General features: G+C 38.4%; 1 protein-coding gene across 1 annotated transcript in view; it reads left to right on the top strand.

Moving 5' to 3' along the window:
• The window catches only part of SBF2 (SET binding factor 2), a 274,874-nt gene that overhangs the window by 247,110 nt on the left and 12,254 nt on the right, over positions 1-15,510 (top strand). The window contains exons 32-37 of the mRNA XM_063117284.1: positions 696-872; positions 2,265-2,366; positions 2,897-3,082; positions 10,254-10,380; positions 12,156-12,283; positions 13,581-13,814. Of these exons, the coding sequence (XP_062973354.1) occupies positions 696-872; positions 2,265-2,366; positions 2,897-3,082; positions 10,254-10,380; positions 12,156-12,283; positions 13,581-13,814 (954 nt within the window). The remainder of the gene's footprint in view (positions 1-695; positions 873-2,264; positions 2,367-2,896; positions 3,083-10,253; positions 10,381-12,155; positions 12,284-13,580; positions 13,815-15,510) is intronic.

Genomic DNA, 15,510 nt, shown 5'->3' with positions numbered 1-15,510 from the left:
AAATGTGTGCAGAATAAACATATTGATTCAAAGCAGCAGTAACACAATAATCTTGGCATTGCTAAGTAAATTAAGTTTTTTACTTAGTTTTTTATTCCCTGTTGTGCATTAACTTAGACTGTATACTGTATTAGCGTCATACAATATACTGCTGTTACTATAATGAAAGAGAAGGTTATTCTTATGGTTACAAAATAATTAATTTGATGTTCGTGAAATCTGAGACCAATCTGTGCTGATGCTCATACTTAGAAATTATTTTCTGTCTGTCACACAACATTTGATGGAGACTATATTTTTCATTGCTACCTTTCATGTTATATTGTGGCTGAAGACTTCAGGGGCAGGGAAGCACCACCATTTGCATTTAAGAATGGTGGTAATTTTGTACAAGAATCCACAGCGAAACAGAAAAGGTGTAGATTTTGAAAGCTATAACTGCTTTCCACTAGCATCAGAATAAGAAGAAGCATTAAAGGAAATTGTAGGTATATTTGGACTGTGCAGTAAAGAAACAAAAAACCCTACTACAAGGAGAAAGTATGCAAGGCACACACATTATACAGGGTTTCAAGACTCAGAAAAACATTAAGCTCTTAACAAAAGAGGGAAGCTACTCAATAATAAAGCAATATTCTATAACCACATGTGTTTGTTTGATGACTAACAAAAGTAAATAATTCCTTTGTCCACAGGGCTTCAAACTGGACTTTGCTTTAAATTGTGAATTTGTTCCAGTCGAATTCAGTGACATCCGGCAAGTGAAAGCTAGTTTTAAAAAGCTCATGTGTGCTTGTATTCCTAGCAGTATTCCTGCAGATTCTGAAATAACATTCCTTAAAGCACTTGGAGATTCAGAGTGGTTCCCACAGGTAAAGTGATATGGTAGAGTCCTAAATATCATGATTTCTGATACAAAACAAAGTGCTCCAGCAAAAAAAACCAAAAAAACTCCTTTTGTTCCATAATTGCTTAAAATGAAATATGCTGGATTCTTATGCAGACAGACCTTTTTTACTGCAATATTCAGTGACAGCTGTTAGATTGGACAATTGGAGCATTGCATGGCCCCTCTTAATTGAAATGAGTCATTAAAATATAGTATTTGTTTATAATGACTTGCAACTTTGCATCTTCTCTTGTTTTATTAAAGCAAATTCAGTTTAAATTTATAGCACTTAAATTTAAGTATTCATATACATTATGAATAATAATGTACCTGAGTATATTATCTTGACTTTCATTTAAATTCTAACCATCTTATTGTATGATAGGTGAGTACTTTGGAACAAGTCCCTTTGAAATGAAATGGATCATTTCTGGTTGAGTACTTGATATCTAAATATTTTTAACCAGATTTTTCTATAATAGATGCGATCTGAGGACCAAAGACGTGATGCACTTAGCAATTGCATGAATGGTGTTTTGTTTTTTTAAAGTAAATTTCAAGTGTGGTAGACCTAATCCAGATTGGAAACCAAATGGCAGGCAAAGGCTTAAAATGCCTTTCCCCAATGCCAGGGTCCCAATCTGGATTGGAGGGCCGGATGACTGCAGTTTTCTTTTAAAAAGCCATTCACACTATTGCTAATTCCATGAATAGTGTTATGTCTACCTCTCAGAATGTAGATTATACTATCTTGTTTTGTAGCTTTAGCATCTATCATAGAATCACAAATTTTATAGCTGTATAGATTGAGAAACAATTGTACTTGAAGAGATTAAGAATGAATTGTGCATGTAATGAGGAAATAAGTACTTAATACAGGGGTAGGCAACTACATGCCCTCCAGAAGCGTTAGACTACAGTTTCCAGAAACCCTAGCCAATTCAGGGATTATGGAAGTTGTAGTCCAAAACATCTGCTGGACACCAGGTTCCCTATCTCTTACCTAATATCTCGAAACTCAAATTATCAGTCAGTACAAGGTTGGCAATATTATTTAGGATTTTGGAAATGTCTAAGCACTTTTTAAATTTATATTGATGAAAGGGTTTCTCCTACAATAAAGATCTCCATAATCTCTTACTCAGAGTTGGGCTATGCATTACTTCTGCCATGGAGGTGCCATCAACAAAGCACCTCCATAGTGTGTTCTCCAAGTTCTCCTTCTTGCTGTAAAGTTTACAAGCTTTTTGTCTATTAATTTCTTTCAAGACTGGAATTCTTTGAGTACCAGCAGTCTGATTCTAGTAATCATTTTATTGATCTACTGTATGTATTGTTCTTTCTAATAATGTGTTGCCTTTATCTTTTTGTATAGCTTCATAGGATAATGCAGTTGGGTGTAGTTATATCAGAGCTGCTTGAGAATGGTTCTTCAGTTTTGTTTTGTCTGGAAGATGGCTGGGACATCACAGCACAGGTGAGCTATTATGACCAGCAAATAAAAGGGACACACTGGGTCAACCCTCCAGAGCAGATTTAAAATTGGCCCTCTTCCCCATTCTACTCATGGAACCTTCTGTTAACAGAGGGAACTAGGTGGATGCCACCCACTGTGTTTTAATCAACTGATTATACCTAGTTAATAACTTTAAGTTGCAACACAGTTTAGAACATATAAAGCAAGAATAATACAAGAATAATACAGTACAAGAATAATATAACTGCACATGTGCAGCACTGTTGTTAATGGATTCCACCCACCAGGAGGACATAAAAGCCTAGCTGTGATGCTTAAAGTAGGTACAAGGCTTTGTGTCACGAAACACAGCATGGCTGATAGAGTGAAAGATAGCAAGAAAACTATGAATTACTGCAGTATGCAATTATATCACCTGCTATGCAACTAATAAAAGATGCTGGGGAACCATGGATATCTCTTCAATATACTAAATTGTTTTACATGCACTGTGTCTGGTGTTAACATACAGCTGTCATTTTATGGCCTAGGTAGTATCTCTTGTGCAGTTACTCAGCGATCCATTCTATCGAACACTCGAAGGCTTCAGAATGCTAGTGGAAAAGGAATGGCTGTCCTTCGGCCATAAGTTCAGCCAGCGCAGTAATTTGACACTCAATTGTCAGGGAAGTGGGTTTGCTCCTGTCTTCTTGCAATTCTTGGATTGTGTTCACCAGGTAAGCTTTCCAATATATGTGTAATGTGCAGGGCAGCAAAAGTACCAACATTCCAGGGTGTTTTATGCTGTCAGTAGAATACATGAAAATAAAGCTATTACTTAAGATAGAATTTTTAGTTTTAAAATAGAAACATCACTACTAGTAGTAGTCTTAGTAGTAGTATCATTATTTCTTCAATACATCTCAAAGAGAAAGGAAGCCAGTGTTCATAAATCAGCTTCATAGTGGCCATGGCCCTTGCAAGAAGGTCACCAGCAGCACACATCCTCTCTTGCAAAGCAGTTTGGAGAAGGTAACAGACATCAGCAGTCTGTCCCTCTTTTGTACCCAGCACAAGTGAGAAAAATCCCCACCTCTCCCTCAAGCCATCTGCATGAGTCACCTATCTTGGGGAAGGCAGTTGGAGGTAAGCAGCAAGCAAAAATAATGGCTGGCTAGTAAGCTATGGCAATATGTGTGGACCCCTACATGTAAGGTTGTTGTACACATTCAGAGCTCACTGAAGTTAAGCCATCTACTTGAATCAGCACAACAAACAAAAAAAGAGAATGTCAGGACATCCAGTTCAGGGCCATGTTTCGAACAGAAAACATGCCAATGCCACAGGTCATTTTGCAAACAGGGACAGGGGCTTCAAGAGACAGAAAAACTGCCCCTGCTTAAAATTCCCTCTTCTATACAATGACCTGGTTTGCATGTAATGGCACCAAATTGTGGCTTAATTAATTAACCAATGATTTGCTGGCTTGCGTGCCTGGTGTATGACACTGCTGCTTTGCATAATCAACCCGACTGGCCCAGTCAGAGGTTGTTTTCGTGGTGTGCAAACCCAACACTGGGTTATTTATGGGTTAAATAACTCAGTTAAATTATGATTAGTTCTTAGTGTAACTGTGGGTTGTTTAATCCACGAATAACCAACAGTGTCCAGGTGCGCATCACAAAACAACCTCTGACCTGCAAAACGGCTGTGTCATATGTTGGGTTTGCACGATTTGCCACAGTTGTTGTGCGGACTTTATACTGTTAGTTTTACTCTACCCTGTGCCTGTTGGCATTCTCTTCCCCTCCTTATTGTTTTACTATGATTTTATTAGATTGTAAGCCTATGCGGCAGGGCCTTGCTATTTACTGTTTTACTCTGTACAGCACCATGTACATTGATGGTGCTATATAAATAAATAAATAATAATAATAATAATAATAATAATAATCAGAGTTATGCCCTGTCTGCATATGAAATTATTCTCTATTCAGGATTATTAAATCCTGTGGCCAATGTCAGGATTACACCAGAATAACTGTTTTTTGCATTGCAGTCTTATCTATACAGAACACTGATTTCTAGAAATACCACCCTATATTTCTTTATGTGCTCAAAGATGTTATATTGTAATTCTGTTCAATACTTTTGGACCTTCAAGAGAACTTCATGAAGAACAACATTCAAACAATCGAGAGCAACAAGTGAATTTTTAATGGCATGCCTCTTTTAACTTGTTGGGTGAAACAGGAGGATGCTGGGAAAAATACTTGTCCTTGTTTCAACTAGAGACAACATATGAAGCAGTGATTCTTAAATTAGAACTGCATCATCTTCTAAAAAGCCATTGTTTATTCCAATATCCCCAGGTGTCAGCTGAATTATTAACGTGAATCATTCTTTCACAACAGCAACATCTGGTAGATCTTCTGGTTGTTTCTAAGAAGGCAGAGTTGGCGACAGTGATGTCATATCAGGAAGCTCCCATCACGTTTGGCAGCAGCTCATGTCTAGTGTGTTGGTTAATCTTGTGGGAATAATGTTGCATTTGCATAAAAATTAAATCACTAGACATTTTTTCTCTTCCTACCCCTTTTCTCTTGCCTTTCTGCTTCCCAGTAGTGAAGATAACATAAGGCATGTTTCTTTGCTCAAGAATCGCTGTAGAGAGATTGGGAACAATCCAAAGAGCTTTAAGTGCACCAAAATGCATGGGACGTATCTTTTGAACTCCCATTTTCTTCAGTGGCAAATCACGGAACATGCTTCTCATGAAAGCAATGATGAGTTCTTTTAGTAAGGAAGAACTTTGAACATTGTATTGTTTTGAATACAGTAGGTGCAATCTATATGGGCAGTGAGTGTGCACATCAGAATTTGTCTGAAGTTTAGATCTCCATGCTCAAAAAGGGAATGCGGGATGTGGCGGGAAGCTTTTTGAAGAAGGCATAGCTCAGTGGTAGATTACATCCTTTGTATGCAAAAAGTGGCTTCTATCATTTAAAAGAACTGGCAGCAGTTGATGGGAAGAACCTATTCCTTGAGATTTTGGAGAGTTGCTGCTGCCAGTCAGAGTAGAGAATATAGGACTGGATGGACAATCAGTGTGACCTGGTATAAGGAAGCATTGTGTTTCCTGCAATGCTTCCTTACAATGCTACAGTGTTTCCTACACTGGGGGAAACTAGTGTGGGCACAGCAATATAATTTTGTTTTTTAAAAGCTTTTAATTTTTCTAAAGTGCTGGAGTTGAGGAGTTCTGTCAGCACCTCCTAAGAAGAAAAATGTGGATGTGCACACCTTTATTTATTTATTTATTTATTTATTTATTACATTACATTACATTACTATTCTGCCCAATAGCCAAGGCTCTCTGGGCAGTATAGACTGTGGTAAGTTACTGTCTAGATTGTGGCAAGTAACTACTTTTATGTCCATACATATAAAGGTGCCAAATTTCTAGTGATCTCTTCTCCTTTCCCTGCAGTTTCTCTCTTTGCAGAATACTTACTGATGCTGTTAACTTTGGTGGCCAAACAAGGCTATGTTTATCCTGCTGCATACATATGGAACTGCCTTGCTCTGAATTAGGACCATTGGTCTGCCTGTCCCTTTGTTAGCTATCCTGATTTGCCAGAGCTCTCTGGGATTCCAGTTAGAGTTCTTTTCCAGTTCTCCTACGTGACATGTTTTAACTGAAGATGCTAGGGATTGAATCTGGGACCTTGTGCATGGAAATCATGTGTTCTAACACAGACCTATGACACATACAGCAAGTGCGCTGTCAGTACACAGTGCTGTCCTAGGTACTTATTTTGTATTATTTACTCACGAAGCCAGACTTGCTCCATTGTATTTCTCCAAATTCCCAACATGTTTGAACATCTGTGATCTTTCCTACGAGTAACTGTACACTAGTTATACAATAAATCACCACAGGCATGCCAACCAAACTTGAAGAAAGCATCTGGGATTGGGGGAAATTTTCCCTCCTCCCCAACTCAATGGATTGTTTTCTTGCACCAGTTAGCTTTACCTTGTCTCATGTTTCTTTATTCGCACTTTGAGACTTAGAATATGTTTTCGATACCAATTTGTCATCCCACTTGCAGTACATGGATGCACTTCTTTAATAAACAAAACCAGATGTTACTTAACTGCTAATGAGTCTAAGTAATTAGAAGAAAAAGGTAATAGCTGTGACTGAGATTAATAAAAACAAGAAACAGAAGGTCCTAAATGAAACTGGAATACTGGAGCCATTCAGTCTCCTTCTTGCTCGGTTCCTCTCTTCCCCTGAAAAAGAAGGAGCAAACTACATGTTATGTGGGAGATTTCTGAGGGACTTGTATTTTTCTCCTGTTGACAAGCAACAGCAGGGGACGGGGACTGTGAGTAAGAAAATGGCATGGAGGAAGAGTTCAAACATCCCTCCTCCAGTCCTGCAAGTAAATTTTCACATCCCCAGCTGTATTTCAGTTTAAAAGGAGGAGAAGTTATGAAAACAGATCTCCCAGCATAATCTGTAGTTTGGCCTGAAGACAAGAAAAGGTACAGATGCTAAATAATGATCATGCTAGATCTCCAGACAGCTCAGCTGTCTTCTTTTTCCTCTTTCCTGCTTCTTAAAAAGACAAGTTACCTACTAGGCAACTGGTGATCTCGTGCCAGCAATTTTATCCCCTGTCAAATGAACAGCCCCCAAAGTTTGTCAAAAATCATAGCACAGTACTAGCGTTGCTCCCTAGAGGAGCCAAAGCACAATGTTCTGTTCTATTGCCACCATCACCACTACCTTCATTCTTCTACTGATACATTCTTCTACATGATACAAATCATGCCAGATTTGTTGCAGCTTCATTTACTGCCAGCTTGTTTCCAGCCTCAATTCAAAGTGCTGGCTTCGGCCTTTAATGCTCTAAGAGTGCCATCCCATGCATGCTTATGCAGAAATAAGCCCTTCAACCCTCCGCGTCCTCCAGCCACCCATGTTGTAGGATTTATTTCTGTCTGAACCAACATAGGATTTAAATATCTTGGGACCAGGGTATCTCAGGAATCTCCTCCTTCCATATGATCTTTTCCAAGGCCTGTATTCGGTCCCTGTTGCCTCTTCACCAGCAGAGGTACAGCTGGCAGAGACAAGAGAGAAGGCCTTTTCAGCTGTAGGGCCTACACTGTAGAACAGCTTCCCAGGGGAGGTTTCTTTGGGTCCTTCTCTGTCCATTTTTAAATGCACTCTTAGTATTGTTTTATGCTAGTAATATCTTTTTTTAAAAAAAAAAATATTTTATTTATAAACAGGACTTTTTTAAAAAGTTAGATTCATGTTTTAAGATTCATGTATTTATTGTTTGTTTTTAATATGTGCTTATTGTGTTTTAAATCATCTGAAGACATATTCAATCAAGTTTGTTAGATTGATAAGTGCAGTAGTAATATCAATCACTAATCAATCAATCAATCAATCGTAGTATATTTTACTTAGTTCTTAGGATGATACGTTTCATTTACTGGTAGAACTACTTTTTATGGTGTTGTTTTTTGTTAGGATTGTATTTTGACTCGATTGGTGACTCTGAATCCAGCATGGATTTCAACTCCTTTTCCATGCTTTTGTGATCTATATTTTTTTTTTATCATGAAAGCAACATTCAGTAAACCTCTCTTAAAAAGGTGCTATATCTATATATTTAAATAAATAAATGAAATAATATCCAACTCTGAATCCAGCATGGATTTTTCACCCCCTTCCCATGCTTTTGAATTTTTTAAAAAATCAAACACTTGACATATCTATCTGGTGAAATATATGTTTGGTGCTTTAAAAAAAAAGTAGCTGCTTTGTGTTTTTAAACATTTGAGGTTTTAAAACATAAAACATTTGTCTTAAGCAGGGGGTGGGCTTTGTGGTTGCTGCAAAGTCCAGCCAATCAGCACTCTGCAGAGCTGGCTGGGGAATGGAGAAGGAGGTGGCTTTGGGACTGCGAAGCATCCAGTCAGCACTCTGCACACTAGTTTCTGCTGGAAATAAGAGGAAATGGTTGCTCCGAGCTCACTGGGGGTTGTACATATGAATAAAAACAACTGAGTGCAGACCCACAGCAGGCTCCCTGCTTAAGATATTTATTTATTTTCTGCCAAAATTGGTGCTAACAATAAAATCCAGTTTAAAAACAAAATATTAATTAAAACGTAACATACAAACAAATAAATTAAGAACACAATAATAAAAGAAATAAACAGCACCAATCTGTTTAAAAAACAAAAACAACCTTCAGCAATAGTCTAGTTTATATGCCAAACACCTGCCTGAATAAAAATATATTTGCCTGCCGGTGAAAGGACAACACACCCTCCCTTGGCAGGGGGTTCCAGAACCACAAATATGTACACCTGTATGCATTCTTACAGTAAATGCACATAAGAACATAAGAGGAGCCAGGCTGGATCAGATCAAGGGTCCATCTATTCCAGCATTCTGTTCACACTGTGGCCAACCAGCTGTTGAGCAGGAACCCACAAGTTCGACATGGTGCAACTGCACTCTCCCACCCATGTTCCCCAGCAACTGGTATACATAGGCCTTAGCTAGACCTAAGGTTTATCCCGGGATCGTCCCTGCTTGCTCCCAGGATATCTTCTGTGTCATTTACATTTATTTATTTACTATTTATTTATTGCATTTATATACCGCTCCCATAGCCAGGGCTCTCTGGGCGGTGAACAGGGATGACCCTGGGATGATCCCGGGATAAACCTTAGGTCTAGCTAAGGCCATAGGCTTATTGGAGGTAGCACACAGCTCTCTGGGCTAGTAGCCATTGATAGCTTTCTCCTCCAGGAATTTATCTAACCACCTTTTAAAGCCATTCAAATTGGTGTCCATCATTATAACTTGGGGTAGCAAATTCCATAGTTTTAACTATGTGCTGTGTGAAGAAGTACTTTCTTTTAACTGCCCTGAATCTCCCACCATCAGCTTCATGGGATGACCCTGGGTTCTAGTATTTTGAGAAAGGGAGAAAAATGTCTTCCTATCCACATTCTCCATACCGTGTCACAGAATATACATAAACTCCATACTACAGAGATTCCTATAGGTCTATGATTTGAGTTAAAGGCAAAATAAAGACAACTTTGGGGATTCAGCAAAGCTAGAGATGTTAAATTAACGTCCAGGCATAGTATGCAATTTACTTTTAGCTATAGTTGTGTAAGATTGAAAGCTGCCAAATTTTGATGTTTGTTATTTTTCTCTTCTATCCAATTGTGTTTGTTCAATTCTATACAAATTGTCCTCATTTTAGTTTCCTTAACCAAAGCTACAATAATATTGTGTAATAAGATATGAAAATCATTGTGAACATTTGAATTCAATTTTGCTGTGGATTGTAAACAGTGTGTGTGTTGGAAGTGCATGAAACGTTTGTGAACCGCCCAGAGAACTCCGGCTATTAGGCGGTATAGAAATGTAATAAATAAATAAATAAATACATGTTTTGAATATGACAAATATTTTAACAACTTTCTTGTAACTCTTTTTGTTTGAAGAACTCTTGAAGTAGTCTTTAGCCCAATGAAACCATAACACAACATTGTCCTAATTGGCCTAGCACAAATCAAGCTGAGAAAGTATGCAAGTGGCATTATAATAAAGTCACCATTAAAAGTAGATATCATTGTTCATTCATTACGATAACTACATTTTAAAATCCAAAATAAGGACCTCTCCCTATCAGTACAGAACTACTTTGAGGGATATCCCTATTTGAATGTAGCATTAATAAAAGGCCTTTTTAGAAGAGTGTGCAGGGTTGTCTAAATGAAGGAACAAAAGAATATATTTAGCTGTTCTTGGTTTACTTTGGCTATAAAAATGTTTCCATTCTGTGTGTATTTCAGATTCACAACCAGTATCCAACAGAGTTTGAATTCAATCAGTATTACCTGAAGTTCTTAGCGTTTCACTACATTTCCAATCGATTTAAAACATTCCTGCTGGACTCAGACTATGAAAGACTGGAACATGGTATGGCCCCAGTTTGGCTGATGTCGATTTGGTTGCTATTTTATTTCTATGTTAAAGCAATGAATTTGCAGAAATGCTACCACTGAAAGTTGGTCTTTTACTGATACAACAAACTGGAAAAAAATACAGCCTATGCCTGTCACTCTTTGATATATTAAAATTCCTTCTATTCCTTGAAAGGGGAGTTACCTCTGACATTTAATGGCTCTTGACACTCAGGCCTTAGCTAGACCTAAGGTTTATCCCAGGATCATCCCAGGGTCATCCCTGTTCATGTAAATGACACACAGGGTATCCCGGGAGCAGGCAGGGACGACCCCGGGATAAACCTTAGGTCTAGCTAAGGCCTTAGTTCCTATTACTTGCCAGTAGCAGGAAGGCACTAAGCCTAGCCTAGCCTAGCCTATAAGGCAGAGCCCAGTGTGATATTACCAAAAATAATTATGTACTCCTTGCACCTTGATTAATCCTGCCATCAGAACTGCCTTCAGTTTTCTTTTGCCTTTAGGAGACCTGTTTATTTTGTTTTTCTCATTAGACTTATTCTCACTAATTTCTCTCTTTCTTCATCTAAGTTGACATTCTGAGAGTGCAAATCTTGTTTTGCTTTCTCTTCAATTTGTTGCTTGTAACAGACTTTTTATTGGCTGTTAAATTACACCAAGATGTCTACAGGGAGCTGTCAGGTACAGGGCAATTGATTTTCTCATCATGATACAGTTTAGGCTAAAAATACACGTGACATGTAGACACAGACATCTTTCCCCAACCTTTAGCATGCACACACTTTTCCTCATTAGCCATGTTCCTGCTCCAAATTCTTTTCCCCATCACAGCCACTCCTCCCTCCCCCGCTATTTCTCCTCTCTTCAGGGGAAAAGGTCTGGGTACTATTGCTGTTAGCAACATTAGTTTTGAAAAATGTTTGGCCTTATTTTAGAAGTTGCCATTGCAAACACCCGGTGGGGTGCATGTAATTAACCCATGTTTGGTTGGGGCTGTGAGCAAACATACTGCTTCCTGCTAACATGTTCCACTTTACATCCGGTTAAGCAAACAAACCAGGAACATCCAGTAATGTGATGTGTGAACCCAGCACTCTGGGTTGTTGAAGGAGAAGCAACCTAGCGTTTTTAACCCCATTGTTTGTTGTTAGGTTAAAACTCTAGATTGTTTCTCTCTCAACAACCCAGAATGCCGACTTTGGACTTCACAGCAAATAACCTAGGAACAAGAGCCTTCCGGGGTTGTTTGCTAAACCAGATGCAAAGCAGAAGCAGTGAGTAGGAAGCAGTGCGCTTACTTGCTCATGGCCCTGACAGCTGAGTCTGAGTGACAGATGTGCTGCTGGCCTTGAACACAAACATTTTTTTGAGCAATGTTCCAAAAAAGCAGGACATAGCCTGTGAGGTACTTTGTAGCTTTAAATTTGATTACCTGAAAGAATTCATAAAATATATGAACCTCAAATATTTAAAGGCTATTAGCTCTTCTATCATTTGTTCATCAAGAGTGTCTCAGCATAAACCATGTGTGGAATAGCATAAACATGCAATTTTCACACACTAAGCAGTGATATCTCTCCATTTATATTTATTTTGATAACTGAAACAATTCTAATTCTCGGAAGGAAATTTTTGTATTGGTATTTATGTTTATTCTACTTCATTTCTCTTTGTATTCCTAACCCTTTCGATCCAAAGGGCCCTCAAGGGAAGTTTTGTTTCATGTTGGAAACAGTATTTCATTCAACTTTTTGTTTTCTTTTTTGTTAGGGACACTGTTTGAGGATAAAGGAGAGAAACATGGCAAAAAGGGTATTTGCATGTGGGAATGCATTGACAAAATACACAAGAGGAGTCCTGTTTTCTTCAATTACCTCTATGCACCAGTTGAAACAGAGGTATAAAATAGAAATATTTAGAATCTTTTGAGCCCTGTTAAAGTCTGTCATTAGTGGAATTTATGTTTGCTCATTCTTTTAGTTCCAGAAACAGCAAACCCCTGTGCTATACAGTGCCCTCGGTTTCAAAAGTAGTTTGCTATGTAGAATGGAGAGCTGATGTTAAATATAGGCCCATGGGCATAACAAAGTAGTTGTACTTTTTGCCTTTAGGATCCCAGCCCACTTCAATTCATAGCAAAAAGCTTTGGCTTTTCAGCAGTCTACTTTCAGGTTTCTCCACAATGTAGGGAAAGCTTATTTCCCTCTAAATTTGTTGAACGTGGTGATATCTTACAGGCCCACACAATGTTGTCTTTGTCTTATAGCTCTGCATTGAAACAATGCATTGAAACATGGCAGAGCCGTTGATAGGATCAGGCCCTAGCACTGTTACGTAGGCTTAGGTGGTGAGGATCATCCGACAAGGGGGAAATTTTGTTTCCCTACCGTCACTTTGCCTCCTGCTTCTGTCCCACAATAGGGATGAGCAGCTTTCTCTTTCTTCACACAGGGAAGAAAGAGGAAACAAGCAATGACCACATGGCCCATTCAGTGGGCATTTTTATGGAGAAACCTCTTCTGCACATGGCAGGAAATAGCACCAATTAGCGCTATAGCCAACAGAATTGGATTTTCTGGGTGATATTTTGAAGTAGGGGAAATGACAGGAAGAGTGGGAGATGCGCAGGAGGATTGCAGCAGCATCAAAATGTCCCACAAAGATCCATGAGTGGCCAGTCACGAGCGTGCCATAAAACACCCGTCTGATGACGCCCAGTGCCTTCATGCTTTAATGCTGGGATTTCATAGACCTATAGAGCTGGAAGGGGGCAATTGAGTCCAACCCCCTTCCCAGTGCAATTTCAAGAGAGCTATTCTGAGCACTAGTCTGCCACATAAAGAAGGAGCCTAAAGTCTGCTGGAAAATGGAATTTGAGGAAAGGAAAATGGGAGGGATTACCTAAGTTAGAACTTGCATATGGACAGAATTTGCCAGTTTAACAATATGGGGAAAATGAAAAGTCCATTTCATTACTTCCCATGATATAATGGATTAAGATTTTTTCTTGGCCTTCCAATTTAGACTGCTTACAATTGCATTTCAAAAAGAAGAGGTCAGTTCTGGAATGTTTCAGTTGCTACCAGTGGCATGCTATGTTGAGGAGAATCACAGAAATTGGCATTTGGGGAAGAAAAGATAATGATTCTGGGAAGCACTATCAACTTTGTAATCTGTAGGCATCCTTTTGTACAGGTACTAAAACCAAATGTAAACATATCCAGTCTGAAAAAGTGGGATTACTACACAGAGGAGACCTTGGCCAGTGGTCCATCATATGACTGGACCATGGTAACTACCAAATGTTGTACCCTGGATGAACCTGATCAGGTGGACATGTCACCTCCCCAGAGTAAGAGGAAAGTTGTCTGGCCGTGCTATGACAACATTAACAAAGTGCAGCCTGATGCTATCACCAGCCTATTAAATGTGAGTATAAATGTTTAACATATCCTTTAAAAAAATGCTTTTATTAAGTTTTTTAGAACAGGGTGGATTGGGAGGGGGGAGAGAGAAATGAGTAAAACAACCAATAACAGCATAACCAAAGTGACATTAATGGGAGAGAGACATTTGACTGTTCTGTTGGATATTTTTAGTCAGCACCAGACAAGTCCCATTACACATGGGCATGCATTCCATGGCCTTACACCCCCACCAACATGTTGTCTGCACATGTGATGAAGTCTTGTTGGTATCAGGTACCATCTATGCAGATTTTTTTAAAAGAGAAGGTTCCCTGAGCTGAAATACACTGAAATAACATTTCAGCACAAAGAGAAGACAAAGAGAACTCCTTTTGTGAAATAAGATTGCCTATAGCTCTTTTCCAGACTGATTTGCAATACATTCAATTGTCTGTTCAAATGAACGATAAATGTCAAGTGTCAACCCTTTTCTAGAACCATTGAAATCTAGTGCAATTTTTTTAGAGTTTGTGCATGGTACAAGGGTTTCTTGGGATATTGTCTTCATTAACTGTGAAATGCCTAATTTGATGTATTGGGAACCAATTCAAAGGAACGACTTGTAGCTGTTCTTTTTGTACAATAGATCTATATTGGTATCTCAACGTCTGTCTAGCTAAGTCATGCCTGCTATGTTCCAGGGAACAATAAATTTGATTGAAAAAAATGTAAGAATTGGTGTCAAAGGCACTGAATACAGAAAAATATTTGGAAGCTTTGTTTTTAAAAGTAGGTTTTGTAATAAGAAACAGGAAGCCATTTTCCTGAATTAATTGCTTTTTTTTAAGCAAGAAGAAATGCATAACAAATATTTGTTGGGATTTTTTTGGATATTTCTGTACCTAAATACATTCAGCTTTCAATGATTCTTCACAATGCTAACTTACTATGGAAAATGTATTCTAAGTAAGCCTATAATAATAGTCCACGTTCTTGGCTTCATATGCTTGAATTCAGATCTTTCCTTTCTCTTAGCATATGATCCTTCTGCAATTAGGAGGAAGACCTGTAATTTTGCCGTAAATAAAATGTGTGGTTTTGAAACGTAATAGCTACTGGCTCCAACCAGCTGTTTTTGACAACTTCAATGTTCCTAGAACTTCTTCCACTTCTCTTTAGAACATACTGACTTGGATCCTAACTTTCAGCTGTGTGAACGGAAGGAGTTTCTGTTCACAGAGGAGGAGTTGCATTCGTGAATGCAGTTCTTCCATGAGCCCAACATTCTTTCCATTTACAGAGCTAAGTATTAGGATCCAAATCATAATTATAATGCAGCCATTTTTATTAACAAGTTAAAATATAGTGTTTCAGAACAGAACTCCAAATCCCAGTAATATAACCTTCTCCAATTTAGGTAGCAGAATCTTAGCTGGTGCTAAAGTAGTTTGCTGTTTTATTGTTTACTATAATAACTTAACATCAACACCACTTAAACAACCATAGAATATTGCTGCCATTTCTCATAGAATATCTTTCATCAATAAAGTGCTTTACATTTCGTGTCCTTTGGGCTGTACCCAATTGTATCTGTCTGCTGATCCACCAGAGGCTTTGTGAGTAGAAAGGAGGTGTTGTGAATGTAATTTTCACATGGTATTCCCTGAAGCTTTGACATTTATAGCATGATGTGATAACAAGATGTTATGTCTACGGAG

Source organism: Elgaria multicarinata, chromosome 2 (genome assembly GCF_023053635.1).
Source record: "Elgaria multicarinata webbii isolate HBS135686 ecotype San Diego chromosome 2, rElgMul1.1.pri, whole genome shotgun sequence".
NCBI classification, from domain to species: domain Eukaryota; kingdom Metazoa; phylum Chordata; class Lepidosauria; order Squamata; family Anguidae; genus Elgaria; species Elgaria multicarinata.
The sequence above is the reverse complement of the archived record's forward strand: the minus strand, read 5'-3'. Positions and strand labels throughout refer to the sequence as shown.